Source organism: Callithrix jacchus, chromosome 5, assembly GCF_049354715.1.
Source record: "Callithrix jacchus isolate 240 chromosome 5, calJac240_pri, whole genome shotgun sequence".
Lineage (NCBI taxonomy): Eukaryota > Metazoa > Chordata > Mammalia > Primates > Cebidae > Callithrix > Callithrix jacchus.
Window position 1 is genome coordinate 69049772 of NC_133506.1, and position 25648 is coordinate 69075419.

Consider the following 25648-nt stretch of genomic DNA (forward strand, 5'->3'; position numbering starts at 1 on the left):
CCTCATGGGAGGCCTCTGGCTGGCCCAGGGGCACAATCTGCGCAGCAGAGCAGCTAGGTGTTATGGGGAAGGGAGGCCCAGCCCACCAGGCCAACCGCCTGGGGCCCCATGTATATTTAATGATATCTATTATTCCTGTTTTGTCTCTGGAAAAGACTGAGAAGCTGACAGCAGAGCCACAAACAGCCCAGAAGCTGGGCCTGGGCCCGCTCCACACTCCAGCTGGGCCTAAGGCCCCCTGGAGTTCTCTGCCTCTCCTGACAGCCTCACAGAACCTGCTGCATCCCTCCGAAAAGGCACACCTCCTCCAGGAAGCCTTCCCTGCTGCTCAGAGGTCTTACATCAAGGCTCTGCATTAAAAAACTGTGCAACCTGCACCAGCTTCCAAGGGACAGCAGAATACTGTGGGGGGCCTGGCACTGTCCCTGGCACATAGTAGGTACTCATGGAGCCCCTGCCAGCCCCTCTGCTCCTGGCTTCTGAAGCAACAGGAAATGATCAGCCACCTTGTTCTCACAGGGGAGCCTCCCTGCCACCCAGATGGTCACAAGGGCCTCCTGGGATGCTCCCCACCTTGGCAGCCAGGGCCCTCTGGAGGAGCCAGTCTGGGCCTGACACCCATGACCAACTCCTTGGGCAGAGCCTGCCCGTGCCTGGCTGAGGAACCCTGCATTCTCCTTGCCACCCATGGCCTGGGGCTGCCCTGGGGATCCAGGCTCCACCCTCTCCAACTCCCAGGCCCACTGCTACCCTCAATGCCTGACCTGTGCCCACCTGACTCAACCTGGCTACTGTTCAGCAAGGTTACAAAGTGTTCTCAGTCTGGACAGGAATGGTTTTCAATCCTTTATTTCAAAAAGGAGAACCAGGAGAACGGGGGACTTAGAAAACAGATTCTAAACTCAAAAGTCCCTGGCCCAGGCGTGCAGAGCCAGGGTCCGGGGGTTTTGTGCTGGGCAGGGGCTGCCCTGGGAAGGTCAGAGAAGGGGAGGCACTTTAGGACACCCCTTAGGATGTGGAGGGTGTCAGCTGGGACTTTGAAGCCACTGACCTCTGCTTCCAATCCTGGAGAGCCCTGAGTGGAGGACCCAAGAGGGTTTCTTCCTAGAAGGGCCCCCACCCCGAGTGTCAGAGAAGCCGGCAGGAGCTGAGGGAGGGAGATGCTGTAACAGCAGCCACAGCCTCCAGGGACCCAGGCAGGCCCAGCTTCCTGCCTGGCACTGAGCATGCCATCTGCTTTAGGCCCCGGCTGGCAGGCAGGTGGGCAGCTTACTCCCTCAGCTCAGGGGCCGGGGGCACAGATGCCAGGCCCAGCATTCCAAACTCAAAACCCCCAATAGAAGCCTCAGTCTTATGGGAAATGCCTCCAGCCGAACCCCTTTGCTCCAATGCACTCTTCATCTGCCTACTGAAGAAACTTCTGGAAACAGCAGAGACTTGAGGGACCCCTTCCTGGGGTGTGTGTATTTGTATTTTTCTGGTTGGGTGTTTGTGTGTCCCAGTAGGACTGATGCCCCCAGGAAGATGAGGCAGGTGGGCGGGAGGCCTGGCAGGCGCCATTACTTCTTCACGATCTGGATGACGTCCTCATGCTCCATGGTGTGGGTAAGGCCCACCCGCTGCGGACTGTACTTGGTGCTGGTGCCCTGGGTGAGGAATGGGGGCAGAGGGGTCACCTCAGCCTGGACTGGCCAAGGGCAAGGCCAAGAAAGATAACCCCAGGGTGTGTGTCCTGGGGGTGAATGCTGGCGAAAGATTGGGGCCCCAGGCAGCAGGACGTCTGCAGTCGTCTGACCATCGCTGACCTCAAAAGTAGGGGAGGGCCAGGCACAGTGGCTAATGCCTGTAATCCCAGCACTTTTGGAGGCCAAGATGGGAGGATCATTTGAGCTCAAGGATCACTTGAGCTCAGGAGTTCCAGACCAGCCTGGGCCAGATAGCGAGATGCCATCTCCATGAAAAATTAGCCAAGCATGCTGGTGTGTGCCTATAGTCCCAGCTACTTGTGACGCTGAGGTGGGAGTATTGCTTGAGCACAGGAAGTCAAGGCTGCAGTGAGCCGTGATTGTGCCACTGCACTCCAGCCTGACAGACAGAGCCAGACCCTGTCTCAAAAAAAAAGAAAAAAGAAAAGAAAAAGGGTGTGGAAGGCCCATGTCCAGCCTGGGTTGGCACGTACATTCTATGGAGGACAGACACACAGTCATGCCAATCCCCACAAGAAGGACAGGAACACCATGCAGAAGAATGTGAATGTCTTGCTCCATGCCTAACCTGGGGGCTCTGCTGGGTCTAGCCCCCTTTCTGCCTCCCACCCAGACACTTACCCACACCAGGGCATACTTGAACTGGCTGGCGAGTGACCGGTGGATGCGGTGGCACTGGAGGACAGGAGAGAGACAGAGGTGAGGCTCCACCTAACCCCAGCCCAAGCTCAGCTGCACTGTCTCTCACTCCTCCTGGCCCCACCCGTGGCCTGAAGCCTCCTACGTATCACGTCACCCCAACTCCCAGAGCAGTGTATACCCTCCAGTGCTCCTAGGTAGGGATGACGATCACAGGGGTCCCAGATGTCATGTGAAACTGGAAGGAGACCCTGGAGGAGCAGCTAGCATTTGCCCTGAGAGTGTAGACCTCTGGTTGCCACGCTGATGGTGGGACAGTGGAGGGCGGCAGGGAAGGGACTCTGCAATTGTGCGATGTGGCTCCTCCCCCCACATTCCCACAAGTCTTCCAGGTCCCATTGGGAGACAAAATGCCTCAGCCCAGTGTCCCTGGGGCGGAGGCAGTATCAGGCCTGCAGGTACACTTCTCTGACAGAGATGGGAAGGTGGCTGATTCTGGCCTGCAAATGGGTCTTACATTTTACTCAGCTTGCCACTTGTGAGTGTCTGAAGGGATTCAGGAGGGTAATCGTGAGTCTCCTTGGCTCCTCCTGCTGTGATCTCAAGCCTAGGTCTTAGAGAGATGGGACTTTGCATGGCCTCATTTGTTCAACACCTCCAGGGTGGCACCCAGAGGCCTGGGGCTGGGCTTACAGAAAGAATGAATGCACGAGACCAGACTGCAAGCCCAGCCAGCACTGTCATAAGGGGCTAGAGGGACAGCTAGGCCTGCAGTGTCCCTTGCTTCCATGACATAGATCCCAAGAAGAAATCAGCTTGAGGAAAATACACCTGGGAAAGCAACAGCCCAGAAGGATAGCCATGTGACCCAACACTTGGCCACCACCAGTGCCTGCAGGGTCATGTTCAGGTGACAGAATTCTGGACAGAGAAAGGCAGCCTCATGCTCCCTGAGCCCAGAGCACCTCCCCTGGGGCCTATGCATGCCCGCTCCCCTATCTGGGATGCTTCCCACTGCAACTCTTCACTACCAGACCCGCTAGTTCTACAAGCCAGCTCAGGTCGCCTCCTTGAAACCTCTGTCCTGACTTCTGTGTTGAGCTAGCACCTCTCCCCACTCCTTGACTGATGCCTGAATGGCATGGGAGCAGGGTTACTGGCATCTATGCACTACAGGCAGCATGCCGAGTGCCCTACATGCTGGACTTCATCCAACATGTCTTCTTGACTACCCAGGAGGCAGGCAGCACATCCCCCCTCACAGGAGAGGTTGGAGGTACAGCACACGGCTAGGAAGGGGTGCTGCAGAAGCAGCCCTAGACTGTCCAACTCCAGAGCCTGTGTGTCAGCATCTGAGATTGAGACCAGCAGAGCCCACCCCTGGCCCAGGGCACCTCAGGCAGAACAGAGCTCCAAGGGGCATACAGAGCTCCCAACCCTTGTTAGGGCAGGTCTTGTCAACTCACCACGTGCTCCACTGAGGCCCCTTTCCGGAGAATGATGGCGTCTGTGAAGTCCGGCCTCTCTGCAGGGCGAGATGGGGAGAGCGTCAACCACACACGAGGACCCACACTGCTGCCTCATGATTCTGCCCAAGGACCCACACTGCCACCTCATGATTCTGCCCGAGGGAAGAGCTGGCTGCAGAGGCCCTTTCGGTCTCCTTGCCTTGGCCTAACATCCCCGATAACCAGCATGCCCTCCGCATATATCCCTGAGCCATCTTCAAGCCTGACTTGAACACAAAATAAATCAAAGTCCAGGATCACACTGCCTGTCACCCATCTGCCGTGACAGCACTGACAGAGACCAGGAACTAGACTAAACGGGCAGGGCCCGAAGGGATGTTGGAGTCTCGTAAGGGAAACTGTAGGTCGCTCCTTGCTGCCAAGGTCGGGGTTGATGCAAAGTGCTCCGAATCCAGCAGCTGGGACCCCAGGGCATGTGTGTGTGTGCAACCACCAGGAGGATGGGTGGGGGTCAGACATGGGGAGGCCTCTTGTGGATTCAGGTCACTAATGCTCCTGCGGCGGGGCCTGTCACTGTGAGGGGAGGTCAGGATGGCACTAACTGCTGCAGCCAGTGAGGACCCCAAGGTAGCCTTGCCCCACCAGGGCACCCTCAAAACCAGCAGGGCCCAGTGCTGAGAAGGGAAAAGAGCTGAGATGTGTCTAAATAAGCCAGGCCAGAGCTGGTGCCGGGGTCTCTGGGCATCACCCACAGGCCTGGCAGCCTTTTAGGGAGGATGAGGCTCAGCCTGTTTCTCAGCTACACACAGTGTAACTCACGTCCTCTCTTCTTGGTGTAGATGCAGGTCAAGGCCAAGTACTCCCAAAGCATCTCCAGTAGGTAGTCCAAGTTCAGCTTCATGCCGCAGCTGCAAAGAGGGAGACGGCCAGTCTGGCAGGGGCCCCTGTGAGTTCAGAAGCTGGGTCTCCACTTCTCACTATTAGAGGGGACAATTTCCACTGGCCAGCATGGGCACCAAGGCCAGCTGGCTCGCCGGTGCCCACAGGGAAACAAGCCCATTACTCTTGATGACAGCTTGACGTTTCTGCTGCCAGTGCCTCTGGACACCAATCATGGTCACAGTCAACCAGGGTCAGCATCTCTCCTGGGGGCTGGCAAGACCATGCTCTGTGGAGGGTTGTAGCTTGTGTCTGATGAAGGGCTGCCATGGGGAGATGGCCGGGGGCTGTGACGGGACCAAAGGCAAAGGCTGGGACCCAGAGCTCACTCCTTGCAGAGAGGAGCTAGGGATTGCCAGAGTGTCCAGTAGGGATTTTGCAGGAAGAGCAGAGAACTGGGCTCTGGAGGCACCAGGTCTAGGGTGGACTGTGGCTTAATCGTTTGCAGTGTGACCCTCAGCTGTGTCCTAACCTCTGTAGAGCCGTCCTACGCACAAGCAGGTAAAGCTGTAGAGCTGTCGGCCCTGAGGATGGCAGCCCCTCTAAGTCCTGGGACACAGCAGGAGAGGAGCTGAGGCTGTGCTATGGGACGGACACTGCTCTTTGTGGTGGCTACAACAACCATAAAATGGTCCTTGTACTCAGGCCAGGACCCTCAACCATCATTTGCATTGTCCAGCCTCTTGGTTCCTGAGCTCTCCGTACTGTCGGCTGAGCTTCACTGTGAATCTGCAGAGCGCTGGCTTCAAGCCAGGAAACCAGAAAAGGGAAGCACCTGAATCAGTCTGCCCCAGAAAGAAACCTGCCAGGCAGTGCTGGCAAGTGAACAGTCGGTGTGGGCGGTACCCCTGGGACCCACCCTGCAAAGGAGGGCAGTAAGTAGGTGACCAGAGCCTGAGAATGTTAGTTCCCTTTTCCCCTTTGAGCTGTGATCAGACAGAAGCCACACTTTCCAGAGCACCAGGAGAGGTAGGCTGACACCCAGGGCTTCTTGCGGGGGGCCTTGGTTCAGTAATAAGAAGTTTCTTAACCATTCAACCTTGGTTGATGAAATCCTTGTTTTCTTAACCAGAGCCCACAAGACATCACCCACCCTGCTCATGGCAATTCACGACTGGAACAGGCCAATGCCTCCAGCAGCCATGAGGGGACCCTCCTGCAGTGTCTCCTTGACCTCATGGACAAAGTCCTCTGCCCTGGGCAGGAAGCCCTGGGCTCTGTGAGGGTTGTGTGCTGCTGGAGGCTGTGCTGGCTTTTCCTCCTCCACGGCCAAAGTGGCTGGGAGGCCTGACGACTGGGGTCAAAACCCAGAGCAGGGACAGCAGAGTGGCAGGATGCCAGCAGCCTCACCTGATGACCACACTGTTGGGTTTTCGGGCCAGGCAGTCCACCTCTTCCATGGAGATCTGGTCGATTTTGTTATAAACCTGAGATTGAAAAGGTGGAGGCCAGTGCTGAGGACAGGAGCAAGGGATCCAGGAAAGGGCCCTCCATCGCCCTTCCTCGGCGAGCTGAGCCTATGCCCTCCCCCGCTTACTGCCTCAGGGTGGGGAAGGTTGGGCTGGAACCCTGGTTTCAAGCTTTCCACATCTGCAAGCTGCAAGCAGCCACTGAGGTGAGGTGAAGGGAAGGGAGAGCCTCAGACTCTTTCTGCTTCTCTCACAAGGTTCCAGAAGCTCAGGAAAAGCACGTGGTGGAAAGGCTGAGCGGCCAGGCCAGGGCTCCCTTCTGCACTTACATACAGGCAGGGCATGTACACCCGGTTGCCCACGATCACATCGATGAACTCATCTGGGGAGCAGTCTTCTCGGAAGAGCACTTCTGCATTGAAGATCTCTGAGGGGCTCCGATTAAGGGCAATCTGTGCACCAGCTGCCCCTGTGCCCCCTCAGCGGAGGGCCCCAAAGAGCGGAGCAGGAAATATGCTAGATGCATGGGACCTTGGCAGTTATCTGCTTGTGAGATTTTTTTACAAGACTGGAAAGCTTTGGAAGCCCTCTCTTTTTTCTTCCCCATAGGAAGCACAGTATGTAAAAGTTTCAATCAATAAAGGATTTCAATCTTGAGGGCCAGGCAGGGAGAAAAATGTACCTGCTAGAATCCCCCAAGCCCCTCAGGGGAAGCCTGGGTTTTAGTGCCAGGAGCATCTAAAAGCTGGTCTAACCCAGCTTCTCCCATGAAGGACTCCCCTCTGGGGGCCATCCTGCCTCTACTCACACACCTCTGGGAATGAGGGGCTCACATCTGACTCTAAGAGTTCTCTATATGCCAGGTATGACTCTGCTCAAGGCCCTGCCCTGTCCCCCAGGGCCCCAGAACCCAAACGGCCCCCAACACTGCTTTAGACGCACCACCTGCTCCCCAGCTCTCCCTGAGGCTTCTCCAAGCTAGGAACCCCTAGACCTCAGAGGCTGTTTCCCATGACATCTTTTTCTTCCAGATGTCATGTGGCTACCACAGTGCCCAGCACTTGGTGAGGAGCCCAGAAGCCACTGTCAAGTGCGTGGCTGCAGCCCTGGCAGTGTGGAGCTTTCCCAGAGGCTGCTCAAATGGACAGGGGGGTCAGTGGGGGTGACCTGCTGCCACCCTGGGCCACGAGGCCTCCTGTCTTGGTCAGTCCTCCCACTGCCCTGTCAGTGGTGGCTGCCCTCCCTCCCGGTCTTTCAGGGAAGGATATTGTATTCATGCAGGATGAGCTGCACCAGCTTTTCCGAGCATTGCGTAAGCGTGACTGTCGAGTTAAAGGAGATGCCGCCGCCTTTCTTGGGCTAAAGGAGGAGAGAGGGGCAGGGAGAACTGCTGACTGAGGGGCCACAGCAACGGCCCCATGGCCTCAGTTGGCCAACGAACTCTCAAAACTGCCACACCCATGGCCCGAAGGCTAGAGAGGTGCCTCACCTTGAAGTAGATGTTAGGCTTGTGCTTGTTGAGGCGGATGCCCACGGACTCCAGCTCCTTCTCCAGCAGAGACCTAGGCAGAGCACCCCATAGGTGCTCACAGGCTGTCCACAGAGCCAGGCCTCCCTGTTCCACAGGATGTCACTCCCCACCCAGACACTGACTCTCTCCTCCACACCCTTCCCCAGCAACCTGGAGTACACTCCTTCCCAATGCCCCGGAGCAGCTTCTAAGCCCTGCCACAGTCCCAGGGGGGCTGGTGCGGTTTACAGTCGGGGTACACAGGCAAACGGTGGAGCCCCCACGAGGTGACCACATGAGGATACTCTTTCTGGTCCTAAGGAGGCAGGCCTGGTGTGCCCTGCTGCCAGGACGTGGGATGAACAATGCTTCTGTGCTTGGGGCTGGGCTCCTGGCAGGTTCTGGGCAGTGATGGGGCACCTGTGCCTCTGTGAACAGGAAGCAGAGCCAGGCCAAGCCCCTTGGCCCCCAGCCCCAAGATGCCTCTGTGCTGGCTGGACACAAGCTTTGAGGAGAAGACACCCTGGGCTGGGTGGCGTTGGGTTTAGTCTGTGAAAAGTTCTACCACTTCCCTCATGTGTGAAAGGGCCAAGCACCCACAGGACACCCGGTATGAGCTCAGGGACACATTGGCCCTCCCCAGACATGTAAGCCTGCCCCATGCCCCACCCTGCGGACCTCTGCACCTCTCCCTTGGTGGCATCCAGCATCATGATGACGACATCGGCCGTGCGTGCCACAGCAATCACCTGCCGGCCACGGCCTTTTCCTGGATGGGTGGAGGGATACAGTTACATACCTGGACCCATGTGACCACTACCCTGCCCAAGGTGCCCTGGACTCCTGCCCTTTACAGACCTACCATGGCCTCTGCCACATACCAGCACAAGCTAAATGATTTTCTTTTTTTTTTGAGATGGAGTTTTGCTCTTTTTACCCAGGCTGGAGTGCAATGGCAGGATCTCGGCTAAATGATTTTCTTGGCATTTTTCTTAATCCACATGTTTTACTCACGGAGACTTATTTCAGAAGGAAATCCAACACCACCACCATAAAAGGAGTAACAGGATAATAATGGCTGTCCTACCCCCACCCCATCATGTGGCAGGCCCCAGGCTAAATGCTTCCTGAACATTTCCTCACTTCATCCTCAAAACTATGCTATAAATTAAGTATTATCATGTCCATTCTAGAGCTGAGGAAACTGAGGCTTGGCTTAGAGGTACCCAATCACTTGCCCAAGATCACAAAGCTAGTGTGGTGCCAAGGATTTGAACTGGAACCTATCTTTTCTGGAAAGCGGGTTAATGAATCAGGGATCCAGGGCGATCTCCATGACAGCCACACCCAATTTCAACAATCAGTAACAGAGCTCCATCCTGCCTCCCACACACCTGCCCTGCCTCCCACCTTGGGCTGCGCCTTCAATGATTCCGGGAAGGTCCAGGAGCTGGATGTTGGCGCCTTTGTACTAGGATGCAGAAGAGAAGAAAGGTAAGGCAAGGCTGGGCCTCCACTGGGAAGGTGCTGCCTGGACCTGGGATGTCTGTAATGGGCCTAGGGCTCAGGGGCTGAGGGAAACCCAGGTGCCGACCTGTGACCAAGTCCAAGCCTCGTCACCACCCCAGCCCGGTGAGCTGAGTAGCCACCTAGGGAGGGCCCAGGATCTCCCAGTCCCACATCACTCATTGCTGAGGGTACCAGGGCTTCACAAATAAATTGCTTCACCGTGGGAAACTCAAGGCCACACACCCAGCTGCCCAAACAAACACAGCCCAAGGCAGTGAAGCTTCATGGGGAGGCAGAAGGATCCAGCCAAGCAGCAATTAGTGGCCAGAGTTGCACTGGTGTTGCGGAGGACAGCACAGGGGCACCAGGCAGAGTGGCCACATGCTGGCCTGACCTCCCGATTCCAGGCCCCACGAGGCATCTCTGGGGTCCAGCACCTAGGATCCCCACAATTGCCAGTGCTGGAGGGCAAAGCAGCTCAGTCCAGAGCCTGTCCTGACATGGGGACACCCACCCTGACTCTCACACATGGTGGGCACATGCACAAGTGCAAACACAAGCACGCGCCCCTTCTCCTTCTGGGCCCAGCATACCCACTTACTTCGATGACCCCAGGAATACACGTCAGAGTGGTGAACTCATAGGATGCTGCCTCGCTGGCCGTGGAGGTCATCAGACTCAAGAATGTGGACTAGGAGAAAAAGAGGTCACTGCACTGAGGAGCCTTGTCCCTGCCTCCCGGGAGATGCCCCACAGGACTGGGAGCCTTCAGGTGCAGGCAGCAGGAGGAGCCCCTCTCACCCTCGGCTTGGTCACTTGGGTGGCTATGAAGAGACCTCCCAGCCAGGAGGCTCACCTCTGGCCCTGTCCTAGATGTGTCAGACAGCAGGGGACCTACCTGTTCCTTGGAGGCCTCAGGACTGTCTCGGGTAGAGGCAGGGATCTGGATCCTGAGGGGGTTGCCCACATACATCAGGAGCCTCCCCTAGCCCCACACAATCCTCCAGGCCTTCCTGGCCCCGGAGAACTTTAAACAGCCGGCAGTCCCACGGCACTCCCAGTACCCAGACATGCTGCGCACCCAGAGAGGGTGTGAGGAGGTGTGCAAGGAGACACCAACCTCCCAGGCTGAGGCAGAGACAGGAGAGGTGTGGGGAGTGGGGAACTGGGAAGATGTGGATGTGACCACTCAGACCACCACTCACTGTGGCTGGGAGTTGGAGAGACGTGGCTTTGAATCCTGCCTCTGCCAGGGTGTCCTGGAATTGGGCAGGAAACACCATACTCTCAGCTTCAGGCTCTTCACATGCTGAATGGGCATGAATCCACTCCCTACCTCGCAGGACTGCACAGGGATTACAAAGATAAGGCCTGGGACCTGCTTGCTCCAAACATTTTAACACCTCAGTGACAGATGCTGCAGTGAGAGGGCCAGCCAAGCAGTGTGTAGACCCAGGAAGGGAAGAAAGTCAGCACCATGCCTCCTGCCCCATTCTCATCAGCAGGGCCCAAGGAACAGGAAGCCTGAGACTCTGAGTTGCAGGGCCAGGTATCCAGACCCTGCCTCCTGGCTGGCTGGCAGGAAGACTGAAGGCACACCTCCCCAGTGCACCCTCAGACCTCTGAAGTCCAGAATGTGGCATGTGATGGAAATACATCAGGTCCTCAAATCCAGAAACCCTCAGCCTTGGGGACCTCCTGGAAATCTAAGAAATGATGAAAACCTGGTGGAGCGGACAGGTATGGATACTCAGGGTGGCCCTGAGAGCAATGATTTTTGAGACAACCAGCAACCAACATCAGGGCCACTCCCTGATTCTGCCTGGCCCCTTTGAGTGACAGACCTGGGCCCTCCCATGGCGGGAGGACCTATACTCCCACTAAGGCAGGTGGGATCTGTCACGGGCCCAGACTTCAAGGGTAACTCTTGGTAACTAGAGCGGCTTCTCTATCAATCTCTCTCTTTCTCTGATACATATACCAGTCATACAGGCAGGCAGTGTAACAAACAAAACTAAACACTGCCCAGCCTGCACCAAGCACTCAGGAAAAGGTAGCTGTTACCACCTTCCCCTGTGCCTGACCCACAGAAACGAAAACTGGGTGTCGGCTCAAGTTGTTCAGCTGAACTGAGTTAGAAGCTGCTCCCCAGCACCTGTCCAGGAGCTTTGGTTGTTACTCGCTTGGCCTACATTCTAGCAACCTCTCCACTGTCGCACTTTCACCTTGCCCTGCTCTAACCTGCTATCTACACAACAGCCAGAGTGATTCTCAGAAAAGTAAGTCAGCGCCCAGATGGTGGTTTTTAATGCTATTCTCCATTAAAAGGAACCAGGGCTCCTTGGAGAAATGGCAGATTCTAGGCCAGGGCAGGGAATATACAAAATGAGCCTGGGACATCTTGCAGTGTCAGAAAATAAGGAAGTGCTGGAAAAACACAATGGTGGAAGTACATCAAAGAAGCCAACTAAAATAGCCCCAAAGCTGAAACAATTTGAGCAGCAAAAGGACAAGGTAAGGGTTTAGACCGCAAAGCACAAAAATAACCCCGAGTCTATATAGAGATCAATAAATGATTGAATAAAACAAATGAATGGGAGAGAAGTGACAAATCTCCCATGCAGAATTCTGAACAGTTTCCATAGATGCTTCCCTCAAAGCGGCCATGGAAATGGGCTGCACAGTCACCTCCCTGCCCAGATCACGGCATGGCAAGGGGAGAAGAAAGCTTCTCCACACTGAAAATACCTGACGCACCTCAGCCAAGTAGTCAAGGTCAACATCAGCAGGGATAAGCAGTGGTGACAGTATGTGCCCTTCCTGTGATGTGATAAAAATAGCACTTTACCTCTGTGGTCTTCCTTGCTAAACTATAACCCCAGACTAACCATGAGAAAAACATCAGACGAACCCCAACTGAAGCACTTTCTACAGAATATGGGAATGGTACTCCTTAAAACAGTCAAGGACATCAAATCAAGGCATGTCTGGGAAACTGTCTAGAAGAACCTAAGGAGACATTACAACTCAACTGCGATGTGGGATCTCAGGACAGAAAAAGGACATGGGGAGGAGCTAAGGAAATCTGTATAAAGCAGGACTTGAGGCAGTAACAGATCAACATTGATAGGTATAAAATGTTAACTGGCGGGGAAACTGGGTGTGGAGTATATGGGAACTCTGTACAACCTTTGCAATTTTTCTGTAAATCCAAGACTATTCTAAAATAAAAAGTTTGTTTTAGGCCAGGTGTGGTGGCTCATGCCTGTAATCCCAGCACTTTGGGAGTCCGAGGTGGGTGGATCACCTGAGGTCAGGAGTTCAAAACCAGCCTGGCCAACATGGTGAAACCCTGTCTCAACTAAAAATACAAAAAATTAGCCGGGCATGGTGGCCAGTGCATGTAGTCCCAGCCACCTGGGAGGCTTAAGCAGAAGAATTGCCTGAACCTGGGAGGCGGAGGCTGCACTGAGCTGAGATCACACCATTGCACTCCAGCCTGGGCAACAAGAGTGAAACTCTTTCAAAAAAAAAAGTTTATTTCAAAAAAGCCAATCAGGGGAGAGTCCACAAGATGGTGTGGTGAGAACAACCCAGGATTGAAGCTCTCGGTGAATGCGCGGAGAGGGTGAGTCAGGGCCGCATTTCCAGACTGATCTTTGTTGCCCAAAGAACAGGGAAATTCCCAGGTATAAAAGAGACGCAGGATGCCAGGCAGAGGTTTTGGCTGGTGCAGCCGGCAGCGGGTGCAGCCGGCAGCCGGCGCTGTAGCACAGCGGCGTTACACAGCACTGCGCACAAAGCGCACTGGTCTGGGTGCCCTGTTGAACCGGCAATCTGAGACTTGAGAGGGCTGAACTTGAGACTGAACGGGACTTGGACAGTGAGCCAGTCCAGGAGATTCCAGGAAAACAGCGTTTGGGGTAGCGCAGTGGGACAAACAAAACGGCGATTCCAAACCCTCCAGGTGCAGAGGTTCCCTGAGGGCACAGCTGAACCAAGGACCGTGCAGCTCCGTTGGGGAGAGGCGTCTGCCATTACCGAGGCAATCCGCCCCTACTGAGGTACACGCCCATTGCTGACTCAGCCTGCCGTTGCTGAGGCAACCCGCTACAACAGAGAGACTCCGCTGCAGGGCGTAGCCCGTGGCAGCAGGGTGGAGACTGCAGCAGCAGGGCAGAGCCTGCAGGAACAGGGAGGACCTCACACCAGCAGGGCGGAGCCTCGGCAGGCAAATAGTGACTAGACTGCCTCCTAGCTGGGTAGGACAGCACAACGAACACTCACAAACAAAGCCCCAACCCCCCCAAGACAGAGCATCTGAGAAAAAAAGGGTTTTTTTTATGAGTTCTGCGGCAGCAGAATTAAACGTTAGCAGCCTAACAGCCCTGAATGAACAACAGAGCTCACAGCTCAGCACTTGAGCGCCTATAAAGTACAGACTGTCTCCTCAAACAGCTTCCTGACCCCTCTATATCCAGAAGACTGACATTTGGCAGGCATCCCTCACTGTTCCGCAGCCGCTATAGGTACACCCCAGACAAGCAGGGCCTGGAGTGGACCTCAGCAGTCGTACAGTGGAGGGGCTAGACTGGTAGAAGGAAAACCAAGTAACAGAAATACTTCATCATCAACAATCTGGGCGTCCACTCAGAGACCCAATCGAAAAGTCAGCAACTACTCAGACGACAGGTGGATAAATCCACAAAGATGGAAAGAAACCAGCGCAAAAAGGAGGAAACCACCGGAAACCAGAACACGGCGACTCCTAAAAAGAACCAAAACTCCTCACCAGCAAAGGAACAAAGCTGGACGGAGAATGACTGTGATGAAATGACGGAATTAGACTTCAGAAGGTGGATAATGAAAAACTTTTGTGAGCTAAAAGAACATGTTTTAAATCAATGCAAAGGAACTAAGAACCTTGAAAAAAGATTTGAAAAAAGATTCGAGGAAATGATAACAAGAATGAATAACTTAGAGAGGAATATGAATGAATTAAAGGAGCTGAAAAACACAACACGAGAACTTTGCGAAGCATGCACAAGTTTCAACAGCCGAATTGACCAAGCAGAAGAAAGAATATCAGAAGTCGAAGATCAACTCAATGAAATAAAACGAGAAACCAAGATCAGAGAAAAAAGCACAAAAAAGAATGAACAAAGTCTCCAAGAAATGTGGGACTATGTGAAGAGAGCTAACCTATGTTTGATAGGTGTACCAGAATGTGACAAAGAGAATGAATCCAAGCTGGAAAACACTCTTCAGGACATTATCAAGGAAAATTTACCCCACCTAGCAAGACAGGCCAACACTCAAATGCAGGAAATACAGAGAACACCACGAAGATATTCCGCAAGAAGGGCAACCCCAAGGCACATAATCATCAGATTCAACAAGGTTGAAATAAAGGAGAAAATACTAAGGGCAGCCAGAGGGAAAGGTCGGGTCACCCACAAAGGGAAGCCCATCAGACTCACAGCAGATCTCTCGGCAGAAACACTACAAGCCAGAAGAGAGTGGGGGCCAATATTCAACATCCTTAAAGAAAAGAACTTTCAACCCAGAATTTCATATCCAGCCAAACTGAGCTTCATAAGTGAAGGAAAAATAAAATCCTTTGCGAACAAGCAAGTACTCAGAGATTTTGTCACCACCAGGCCTGCTTTACAAGAGCTCCTGAAAGAGGCACTACACATAGAAAGGAACAACCAGTACCAGCCATTCCAAAATCACACTAAATGCTAAAGAGCATCAACATAATGAAGAATCTACAACAACTAACAGTCAAAACAGCCAGATAGCATGAAAATGGCAATATCAAATTCACACATAACAATATTAACCCTAAATGTAAATGGACTAAATGCACCAATCAAAAGACACAGACTGGCAAATTGGATAAAAATCCAAAACCCATCAGTGTGCTGTATCCAGGAAACCCATCTCACATGCAAGGATATATAAAGGCTCAAAATAAAGGGATGGAGGAAGATTTACCAAGCAAATGAAGAGCAAAAAAAAGCAGGAGTTGCATTTCTCATCTCTGATAAAATAGACTTTAAAGCAACAAATATCAAAAGAGACAAAGAAGGCCATTACATAATGGTAAAAGGATCGATACAACAAGAAGAGCTAATGATCCTAAACATATATGGACCCAATACAGGAGCACCCAGATACATAAGGCAAGTTCTTAATGACTTACAAAGAGACTTAGACTCCCACACAATAATAGTGGGAGACGTTAACACTCCACTGTCAATATTAGACAGATCAACCAGACAGAAAATCAACAAGGATATCCAGGGCTTGAACTCAGACCTGGAGCAAGCAAACCTGATAGACATTTACAGAACTCTCCACCCCAAATCCACAGAATATACATTCTTCTCAGCACCACATCACACCTACTCTAAAATTGACCACATAATTGGAAGTAAAGCACTGCTCAGCAAATGCAAAACAACTGAAATCATAACAAACAGCCTCTCAGACCATAGTGCAATCAAGTTAGAACTCAGAATTCAGAAACCAACCCAGAACCGCACAGCTTCATGGAAACTGAACAACTGGCTCTTGAATGTTGACTGGATAAACAATGAAATGAAGGCAGAAATAAAGAAGTTCTTCCAAACCAATGAGAACGAAGACACAACATGCCAGAACCTCTGGGACACATTTAAAGCAGTCTCTAGAGGAAAGTATATAGCAATAAGTGCCCATATGAGGAGAATGGAGAGATCCAAAATTAACACCCTATCGTCAAAATTGAAACAGCTAGAGGAGAAAGATCAAAAAAACTCAAAACCCAGCAGAAGATAAAAAATAACTAAGATCAGAGCTGAACTGAAGGAGACAGAGACACGAAAAACCCTTCAAAAAATCAATAAATCCAAGAGCTGGTTTTTTGAAAAGATCAACAAAATAGACAGACCACTAGCCAGATTGATTAAAAAGAAAAGAGAGAACAACCAAATAGATGCAATAAAAAATGATAAAGGGGAAATCAGCACAGATTCCACAGAAATTCAAACCATCATCAGAGAATATTACAAACAACTCTATGCACATAAACTAGTAAACCTGGAAGAAATGGATAAATTCCTGGACTCCTGTGTCCTCCCAAGCCTAAACCAGGAGGAAGCTAAAACTATGAATAGACCAATAACAAGGTCAGAAGTAAAGGCAGCAATTAAGAGCCTACCACACAAAAAAAGCCCAGGTCCAGTTGGGTTCACAGCCGAATTCTACCAGACACACAAAGAGGAGCTGGTACCATTCCTTCTGAAACTATTCCTAATAATCCAAAAAGAGGGAATCCTTCCCAAATCATTTTATGAGACCAACATCATCCTGATACCAAAACCGGGCAGAGACCCAACAAGAAAAGAAAACTTCAGGCCAATATCCATGATGAACATAGATGCAAAAATCTTCAATAAAATATTGGCAAGCCGACTGCAACAGCACATCAAAAAAACTTATCCATCATGATCAAGTAGGATTTATCCCGGGGATGCAAGGCTGGTTCAACATACACAAGTCTATAAATGTAATTCACCACATAAACAGAACCAAAAACAAAAACCCCATGATTATCTCAATTGATGTAGAGAAGGCATTCGACAAAATTCAACAGGCCTTTATGCTAAAAACCCTCAGTAAACTCAGTATCGATGGAACGTATCTCAAAGTAATAAAAGCTATTTATGACAAACCAACAGCCAATATCATACTGAATGGGCAAAAACTGGAAGCATTCCCTTTGAAATCTGGCACTAGACAAGGATGCCCTCTTTCACCACTCCTATTCAATATAGTACTGGAAGTTCTAGCCAGAGCAATCAGGCAAGAATAAGAAATAAAGGGTATTCAAATAGGAAAGGTAGAAGCCAAATTGTCTCTATCTGTGGACGACATGATAGTATACCTAGAAGACCCCATCGCCTCAGCCCCAAAACTCCTGAAACTGATAAGCAACTTCAGCAAAGTCTCAGGATATAAAATCAATGTGCAAACATCACAAGCATTCCTCTACACCAATAACAGACTTAAACAGAGCCATATCAAGAACGAACTGTCATTCACAATTGCTACAAAAAGAATAAAATACCTAGGACTAGGAACGTAAGGGACCTCTTCAAGGAAAACTACAACAAACCACTGCTCAACGAAATAAGAGAGGACACAAACAGATGGAGAAATATTCCATGTTCATGGTTAGGAAGAATTAATATCGTGAAAATAGCTATACTGCCCAAAGTAATTTACAGAATCAACGCTATCCCCATCAAGCTACCATTGACTTTCTTCACAGAACTGGAAAAAACCACCATGAACTTCATATGGAACCAAAAGAGAGCCCGCATAGCCAAGTCAATTCTAAGCAAAAAGAACACAGCGGGGGGCATCACACTACCGGATTTCAAACTATACTACAAGGCTACGGTAATCAAAACAGCATGGTACTGGTACCAAAACAGAGATATAGACCAATGGAACAAAACAGAGGCATCGGAGGCAACACAACGTATCTACAACCATACAATCTTTGATAAACCTGACAAAAACAAGCAAGGGGGAAAGGATTCCCTGTTTAACAAATGGTGTTGGGAAAACTGGCTAGCCATGTGCAGAAAGCAGAAACTGGACCCCTTCCTGACACCTTACACTAAAATTAACTCCAGATGGATTAAAGACTTAAACATAAGACCTGGCACCATAAAAACCATAGAAGAAAATCTAGGCAAAACCATCCAGGACATAGGAGTAGGCAAGGACTTCATGAACAAAACACCAAAAGCATTGGCAACAAAAGCCAAAATAGACAAATGGGACCTAATCAAACTCCACAGCTTCTGCACGGCAAAAGAAACAGTCACTAGAGTGAATCGGCAACCAACAGAATGGGAAAAAATTTTTGCAGTTTACCCATCTGACAAAGGGCTGATATCCAGAATTTACAAAGAACTCAAACAGATTTACAGGAAAAAAACAAACAAGCCCATTCAAAAGTGGGCAAAGGATATGAACAGACACTTTACGAAAGAAGACATATATGAGGCCAACAATCATATGAAAAAATGCTCATCATCACTGGTCATCAGAGAGATGCAAATCAAAACTACATTGAGATACCATCTCACGCCAGTTAGAATGGCAATCATTAAAAAATCTGGAGACAACAGATGCTGGAGAGGATGTGGAGAAAAAGGAACACTTTTACACTGTTGGTGGGAGTGTAAATTAGTCCAACCATTGTGGAAGACAGTGTGGCGATTCCTCAAGGCCTTAGAAATAGAAATTCCATTTGACCCAGCAATCCCATTACTGGGTATATATCCAAAGGACTAGAAATCATTCTACTATAAGGACACATGCACACGAATGTTCATTGCAGCACTGTTTACAATAGCAAAGACCTGGAATCAACCCAAATGCCCATCGATGATAGACTGGATTGGGAAAATGTGGCACATATACACCATGGAATATTATGCAGCAATCAGAAATGATGAGTTTGTGTCGTTTGTAGGGACATGGATGAATCTGGAGAACATCATTCTCAGCAAACTGACACAAGAACAGAAAATGAAATACCGCATATTCTCACTCATAGGCAGGTGATGAAAAATGAGAACACATGGACACAGGGAGGGGAGTACTAAACACTGGGGTCTATTGGGGGAAAAAGGGGAGGGACAGCGGTGGGGGGGAGCTGGGGAGGGATAGCCTGGGGAGAAATACCAAATGTGGGTGAAGGGGAGAAAGGAAGCAAAACACACTGCCATGTGTGTACCTATGCAACTGTCTTCCATGTTCTGCACATGTACCCCAAAACCTAAAATGCAATAAAAAATTAAAAAAAAAAAAAAAAAGCCAATCAGATATATCTCTTTTCTGCTCAAAACCCTGCAATGATGTTTATCTTAGTCCTCAGATAAAAGGTAAATCAATATAGATTATACATTAAGCGGAGCAACTTTCAGAAGACACCTTCTAAAAATTCTGCAGTTTCATTCTTTAATCCAAGCCAGGGTCCTTCTGGCCGCCCATAGTCCCTATCCTGTCTGTCTTCTGCCCTCCTCATGCTCCTTAGGGAGCCACCTGGGACTCCCTGGACACACCCAGCAAGTGCCTGCCTAAGCGCCTCTGTGCTCACTGTTCCCTCTGTCTGGAATGTTCTCACCCAGGACTCTGCAAGCTCCCTCACTTCCTTCAGGCCCCTGCCCAAATACTCACTCGCCAGAGAAACCAGCCGGGACTGTTGTAACTAGCAGACCTTCAGCCTGTCACTCACCAGTCCCCGCTCCTCACCACTTGATGCACCTCATCTTTACTTATTTACTGTACTGTCTCTTCAAGAATGGGAAATCTATGTGGGCGGGACCAGAGCTCTGTCTTGTTCCTGCTGTGTGTCTAGTCTGGCACAGTGCCCAGCACATAACACATGCTCGAGATACACACACAAGAAGTATTTGTGCGTGATGGCTGAGTCAGAAGACCAAGTAGGGCTACATCTCCTGGCAAGAGGAAAGAGTGTCCTCCACGTTAGGAAGATAAAGGGCTGGGATCTGACCCTGGGGGAGGCCGGGTCTTCTGTGTCCCTGGAACTAAGCAGAAAGGCAGAGAGGGGAGCCTGGATGGTCACCTGTTTGAAAGACGACTTCCTGCCTTCCTCCCCGAGGCCCACAATGACCATCACTGACCTTACCCACAGAGGGAAATCCAATCAGAGCCACTCGGGCATCGCCCGACTTCATGACATCAAAGCCCTCTCCTTTGGATGAGGCGGATTTGGATGGTTCCAGGAGTTGGGCCCGATACTTGGCAAGCTTAGCTTTCAGCAGGCCCAGATGATACTCAGTGGCTAAAGAATGGAAAGCAAGACAGAAGATGAGTGGCCAGGGTGTCCAAGCCCACGGGTTAGGCATGACCCACACATCGCCAAGTGCCGGCTGGGAAGCAACTGCTGTCAAGGAGATCAGGAGAGAAAAAAACCACCCATCAGTTATAAAAAGGCCCCCTTGGCTTCTCAATTCATTTAGGATAAAATCCAGCCTCTTTGTTGAGTCCTCACCACCCTATTGAGAACCAATGGTTCTCAACAGAGGAGACATCACTCCTTGCGGGACATTCTGGAAATTCTGGGAGATGTTTTCTGTCCACTTTCATGAAGTCCTCATTGGCATCTTTTGGGCAAGGGACAGGAAAACCAGCTGCACCATAAGGTGAGTCAGTCCTGCATAGCTGAGGAGAATTTGTCCCAAGTCCATGACTTGTCACATCCCAAAGGCACCCACAGAGGGAAAACCTGGGTTAGGACCGCTAGGCCTAAAACCCAGCTCTGTTTATATATAAACAAGACATTTTCTGCAGTGTTAATATACACTGAAATTCCCAGGAATGCAACTGTTGTATATATGAAGGGAAGACTATGTCATGCTTGTCTGAAGCTTCGCCTAGAGCTGCTCACCATTCTGGGATCCCACCTGGCAGCACCTCTTGTGGAGTAACTCAGTGGCCAGCACAACACACCTGCACCGTGGCTGGCACAGCCCCAGTGATTCTACCTAGAGGCATGAGCATTTCACTGCTTCACTCCAGCATTCACATATTTAAACAAATACCATTTTCATTAAAATTACTTTCCTTTTTCTTCTTCTTTATATTACTATTAGGGTATTACATTGGTTTTTTTTTTTTTTCAAATTCTATGGGTACATAAGTTACATTACTGATGAGGAATTTTACTTCAGGACCGTAAAGTGTGTTACAAACTCTTTGCTATAAAATGTGGCTGTGGTCAAGACTGAGAACCAGGACCCTATGTGACCTCGCTCCTGGCTACTTCAATATACTCTGCTACATTCCAGATACAGTGGCTTTCTCCTCTCTCCTTTTTTTAAGAGATGGGGGTCTCATTCTATCACTCAGAGTAGAGTTCAGCAGCAAAATTATAGCTCACTAAAGCCTGGAACTCCTGCCTCAGCCCCCTGAATAACTAGGACTACAGGCATGTACCACCAGGCCTGACTAATTTAAAAAATTGTTTCTGGGCCAGGCGAAGTGGCTCACACCTGTAATCCCAGCACTTTGGGAGCCTGAGGAGTGGATCACAAGGTCAAGAGTTCAAGACCAGCCTCACCAACACAGTGAAACCCTGTCTCTACTAAAGACACAAAAATTAGCCAGACACAGTAGCACACACCTGTAGTTCCAGCTACTCGGGAGGCTGAGGCAGGAGAATAACGTGAACCTGGGACGTGGAAGTTGCAGTGAGCCGAGATCGCGCCACTACACTCCAGCCTGGGTGACAGAGTGTGACTCGGTGTCGGGGAGGGGGGAGGAATTGTTTTTGTAGAGATGGGGTGTTGCTATGTGGCCCAGGCTAGTCTTAAACTCCTGGCTGTAAACAATCATCCTGCCTCAGCCTCTCAAAGTGCTAGGATTAGAGGTTGAGCCACTGTTCTTGGCCTTTCTTTTTTTTACTTTTTTTGAGACGGAGTCTCACTCAGTCACCCAGGCTGCAGTGCAATGGTGCGATCCAGGCTCACTGCAACCTCCACCAGTCTTGGGATTATAGGAGTGAACCACCATGCCAGGCCCTTCTTTTTTCTTTCTTTTTTTTTTTTTTATGAGACAGAGTCTTCTCTGTTGCCCAGGCTGGAGTGCAATGGCACCATTTTGGCTCACCACAACCTCCGCCTCCTAGGTTCAAGCGATTCTCCTGGCTCCGCCTACTGAGTAGCTGGAACTACAGGCATATACCACCATGCCTGGCTAATTTTAGAGATGGGGTTTTGCCATGTAGCCCAGGTTGGTCTCAAACTCCTGACTTCAGGTGATCCACCAACCTTGGCCTCCCAAAGTGCTGGGATTACAGACATGAGCCACTGTGAATGACCATATTTCAGGAGATTTCTGATGGTGGAATGATAAAGAAGGCTTATAGAAAGAACTAAGAACATCGCTTAGCACACAGTAAGCACTCAATAAAAGTTGGCTATAATCTACAGTCAATTCTACCCTTCCCCAGGCCCCTTCTTGCCTCATGAGCCAGTTTACTGTCTTCTTGACTCTGAAAACTACCTTATTTCTTTACTTCCCTGACTCTGATAGGTCAGGAAATGGGACTGGATTATTTTCTGGGACTGTGCTTCCAGCACAGGGCCCAGGTACACAAGAAGTATTTTATCAAGTGAATAAGTGACTTGATAGCAGTGAGAAAGGGTTGAGAACAGGTTCTGCAGCTAGGCATGGTGGCTGAGGCCTGTAATCCCAGCACTCTGGGAGGTGAGGAGGGAGGACTGCTTGAGGCTGGGAGTTCAAGACCACTCTGGGCAACATACTGCAACTGTGCTTCTGTAAAAAACAAAAAATTAGCCCAGTGCCGTGGTGCACGCCTGCTGTCCCAGCTACTCGAGAGGTGGAGGTGAGAGGATTGCTTGAAAGCAGAAGTTTGAAGTTATAGTGAGCTATGAATACAGCCTGGGCAACAGAGCAAGACTGTCTCAAAAAAAAAAAAAAAATGGATTCAGTGACAGTCAGGTACACATGGCCCTTCCTGTCATCTCAGCTCCTAAAATTCTGAGCATCTCTGAGGGGAAGGACTAGGTTTTAATCACCTTTCCATCCCCTTTGTCTACCACTGCAAAGTGGCGGCATCTCCAGCCTCCCTACGACTTTCCTTGGGCCTTACAGGTAATATTCCACACAGCAGCCAGAGGGAACTTTCAAGACATAAGTCAGAATAGACCCTCCCCTGCTTAACACCTTGCGCCAGCTCCCACTGGCTTAGAACACAGGAGTCTTTCCCATGACCTGTGGCTCTGCATGATCAGCTCCCTCCTGTTCTATCACTGTACCCCAGCCACAGTCCTGTTGATCTCTAAACAGCCAAGTTTGTTCCTACCTCAGGACCTTTGCACTAGCTGCTCTTTCTGGCAGGAACCCTCTTCCCCCAGATGTTTGCGTGACTGGTTCCTTCTCATTCAGGTCTTAGCTTAAATGCCCCATCCTCATGGTGGTCTTCTCTATCATTCCAGCTAAGCAGGACCAATCCCCAGCCCCTCCCCACCCCCAAGACCCTGCTGTATCACCCTGGTTTGTCTTCATAGTACATATTGCTAGCTGACATTATCCTACTTATTTGGTTTCTAGTTTCCAAACTGTCAACTAGAAGGTCAGATCGAAGGGCTGGGATATGCCTGCTGTGTTCACTGCTTTAATCACAGTGCCTATCACACAGTAAAGGCTCAGGAAAGATCGGCTGGGGATGGTGACCTACGCCTGTAATCCCAGCACTTTGGGAGGCCAAGGCGGGTGGATCACCTGAGGTCCGGAGTTTGAGACCACCCTGGCCAACATGGCAAAACCCCATCTCTACTAAAAAAAATACAAAAATTAGCCAGGCAAGGTGGCACATGCCTGTAATCCCAGCTACTTGGAGGCTGAGGCAGGAGAATCGCTTGAACCTGAGAGGCGGAGGTTGCAGTGAGTCCAGATGGCACCACTGCATTCCTGTCTGGGTGACAGAGCAAAATTCTGTCTCAAACAAACAAACAAAAAAAAGATTTACAGAAGGAATGAGTCATAAAGGGCCCTCAACTCCTTGGCCTTCAAACCTAAATGGAACCAAGGGAGGGCAGGCACTGGGACCAGCCATCCAGTGTTTCTTGCTTCCTGCTCCCACAAGCCTGAATGGCTAGGCACTAGTCTGTCCAATTTCATCTCCCATTACTCCTCCATATCCCCTTCTGATGTAGATTGTTCTCACTGTCCCATGAACACACCATGTTCACTCCCATGTCTTTGCCTTGGCAGTGCCCCCCACCTGGGGTACTCTTCCAACAACCAGCTTCCTCCTGGTGTCATCATTCTTCTCTCCTCACCTCTCTTCTCTGAGCTCCTCTAGCCCTTACAACCTAAAGTCCAAACCTGAGGCTTCATTATGTCCTATCTATGCTGGGGCGTTTACTTTAAATACTGTGTGCTCACCATGTGCCCAGTGCTGTGTAAAGGCCATCTACTTTAACTCAGCTGTGAGCTAAGATGCAGCAGGGGAATATTACCCCATTTACACATGAGGGCACTGAGGCTCCACGGAGTGAAGTGACTTTCCAATGTTTTACAGAAGGTACGTGGTGGACCTGGGGTTCAAATCCAGGCCTTCCAGACTCCAGAGCCTGAATCCCTTGCTCCAGTGGGCTCAGCTGCTGGATGAGGCTGTTTCTGAAAGGTCTCCTCTTGCACTTCCCAAAACAACAGAGGAGACCACCAATGGCCCAGACCTAGCCATCAGGAGACTGGGGTTTGAACCTCAGCCGGGCCTCTCTCTGAGTCAGATGCTTCCTCTGTGAGCTGGGATTACTCTGCTCTGGCACACGGTCTGGTACTGATCAGATCTCTTTGGGGCCGTTTGCAGTCAGACCTGCGCGTGAGACCCGCTCCCGCCTGGCCCTGTCTTGGGCGCACTGGGCGGCCTCGGCACTTGTCTGGCAACTTCTCCGCGGCCTCGGATCCTGCCCCAGCATTACTGCTGGAGTTGTTCCCCCATTTTACAGACATGAAAACTGAGGCGGGCAGAAAGGAAGACCCCGCCCGGCCGGCCCTCACCCTTGTTCTTCTGCGTCCGAGCGATCTCCTTCTCGATCTCGGAGATCTTCTCTAAGATCCCCATGGCGGTAGCAGAGTTGGGCGTACGGACTGCGGCTGCGGAGGCCCCGCAATTCCGGTCTGTAGGCGGCAACAGAAAAGCGTGCGCCCGGAAGCCAAGGAGAACAGCGTTCTCGTGGGTGCCTGGTGCTCCGGGATTCAGAGTCCGGGCAGGCGCCGTCGAGCCGAGTGCCAGGCACTATTGGTTCCGCCCGCTGGGCCGGCTAGCCGTAGACCGCTGGAAAAGGCCGGATCGTGTTGTCCGGGTCCGCGGCTAAGACCGGTGGGAGCAGGCAACGAATAGAGAGAATCTGCCCGTGAGGAATCCTGAACTGCGGGTCCCTGAGCGCAGCTGACTCAGTGTAATGAAAAGAAGCTGAACCGAAAGCCTGGTGGCTCTCATTTTATACTATAAATGGAGGTGTCCAATCTGTTGGCTTCCCTGGGCCACATTGGAAGAAGAATTGTCTTGGACCACACATAAAATACCCTAACGATAGCTGATGAGCTTTAAAAAAAAAAAAAACTCGGTGGTTTTTTGTTTGTTTCTTTGTTTTGTTTTGTTTTTTGAGATGGAGTCTCACATTGTCGCCCAGGCTGTAGTGCAGTGGCCTCGGCTCACTGCAGTTTCCGCCTCCTGGGTTCAATCTCAGCCTCCCGAATAGCTGGGATTACAGACGCCCACCACCATGCTCAGCTTATTTTTGCCTTTTTAGTAGAGACAGGGTTTGGCCATGTTGGCCAGGCTGGTGGTGAATTCCTGACCTCAAGTGATCTGACCGCCTCAGGTTCACAAAGTGCTGGGAT

At 50.8% G+C, this 25648-nt stretch overlaps 1 protein-coding gene across 3 annotated transcripts; it reads right to left on the bottom strand.

Moving 5' to 3' along the window:
* Positions 1-833: 833 nt before the first annotated feature.
* DRG2 (developmentally regulated GTP binding protein 2) lies at positions 834-24896 on the bottom strand. 3 transcript variants are annotated; one of them, XM_078372547.1, is made up of 13 exons: positions 24803-24896; positions 19899-20054; positions 9783-9872; positions 9083-9143; positions 8351-8441; positions 7652-7724; positions 7430-7521; positions 6492-6588; positions 6104-6180; positions 4634-4722; positions 3812-3870; positions 2328-2381; positions 834-1646 (listed from the first exon to the last, which is right to left on the bottom strand). In XM_078372547.1, the coding sequence occupies exons 3-13, from the start codon at positions 9852-9854 to the stop codon at positions 1560-1562; spliced, it is 852 nt and encodes a 283-aa protein (XP_078228673.1). In that variant the 5' UTR covers positions 9855-9872; positions 19899-20054; positions 24803-24896; the 3' UTR covers positions 834-1559. The 3 variants fall into 3 exon arrangements, with proteins under 3 accessions (XP_078228673.1, XP_054111630.1, XP_054111631.1); XM_054255655.2 differs by having other exon boundaries at positions 19894-20054; XM_054255656.2 differs by lacking the exon at positions 19899-20054.
* Between the last annotated feature and the right edge of the window lie 752 nt (positions 24897-25648).

What these genes read in the sequence shown, in the direction of transcription:
- DRG2 (XM_054255655.2), bottom strand. Translation starts at nt 24,866, where the DNA reads ATGGGGATCTTAGAGAAGATCTCCGAGATCGAGAAGGAGATCGCTCGG. An exon ending in GATTTCCCTCTGTGGGTAAG is followed by an intron (nt 9,873 to 19,893) that starts GTCAGTGATGGT and finishes TTTTTCTCCTAG; the next exon opens with TCCACATTCTTGAGTCTGAT. An exon ending in GGGCCTCAGTGGAGCACGTG is followed by an intron (nt 2,382 to 3,811) that starts GTGAGTTGACAA and finishes CCTGTCCTCCAG; the next exon opens with TGCCACCGCATCCACCGGTC.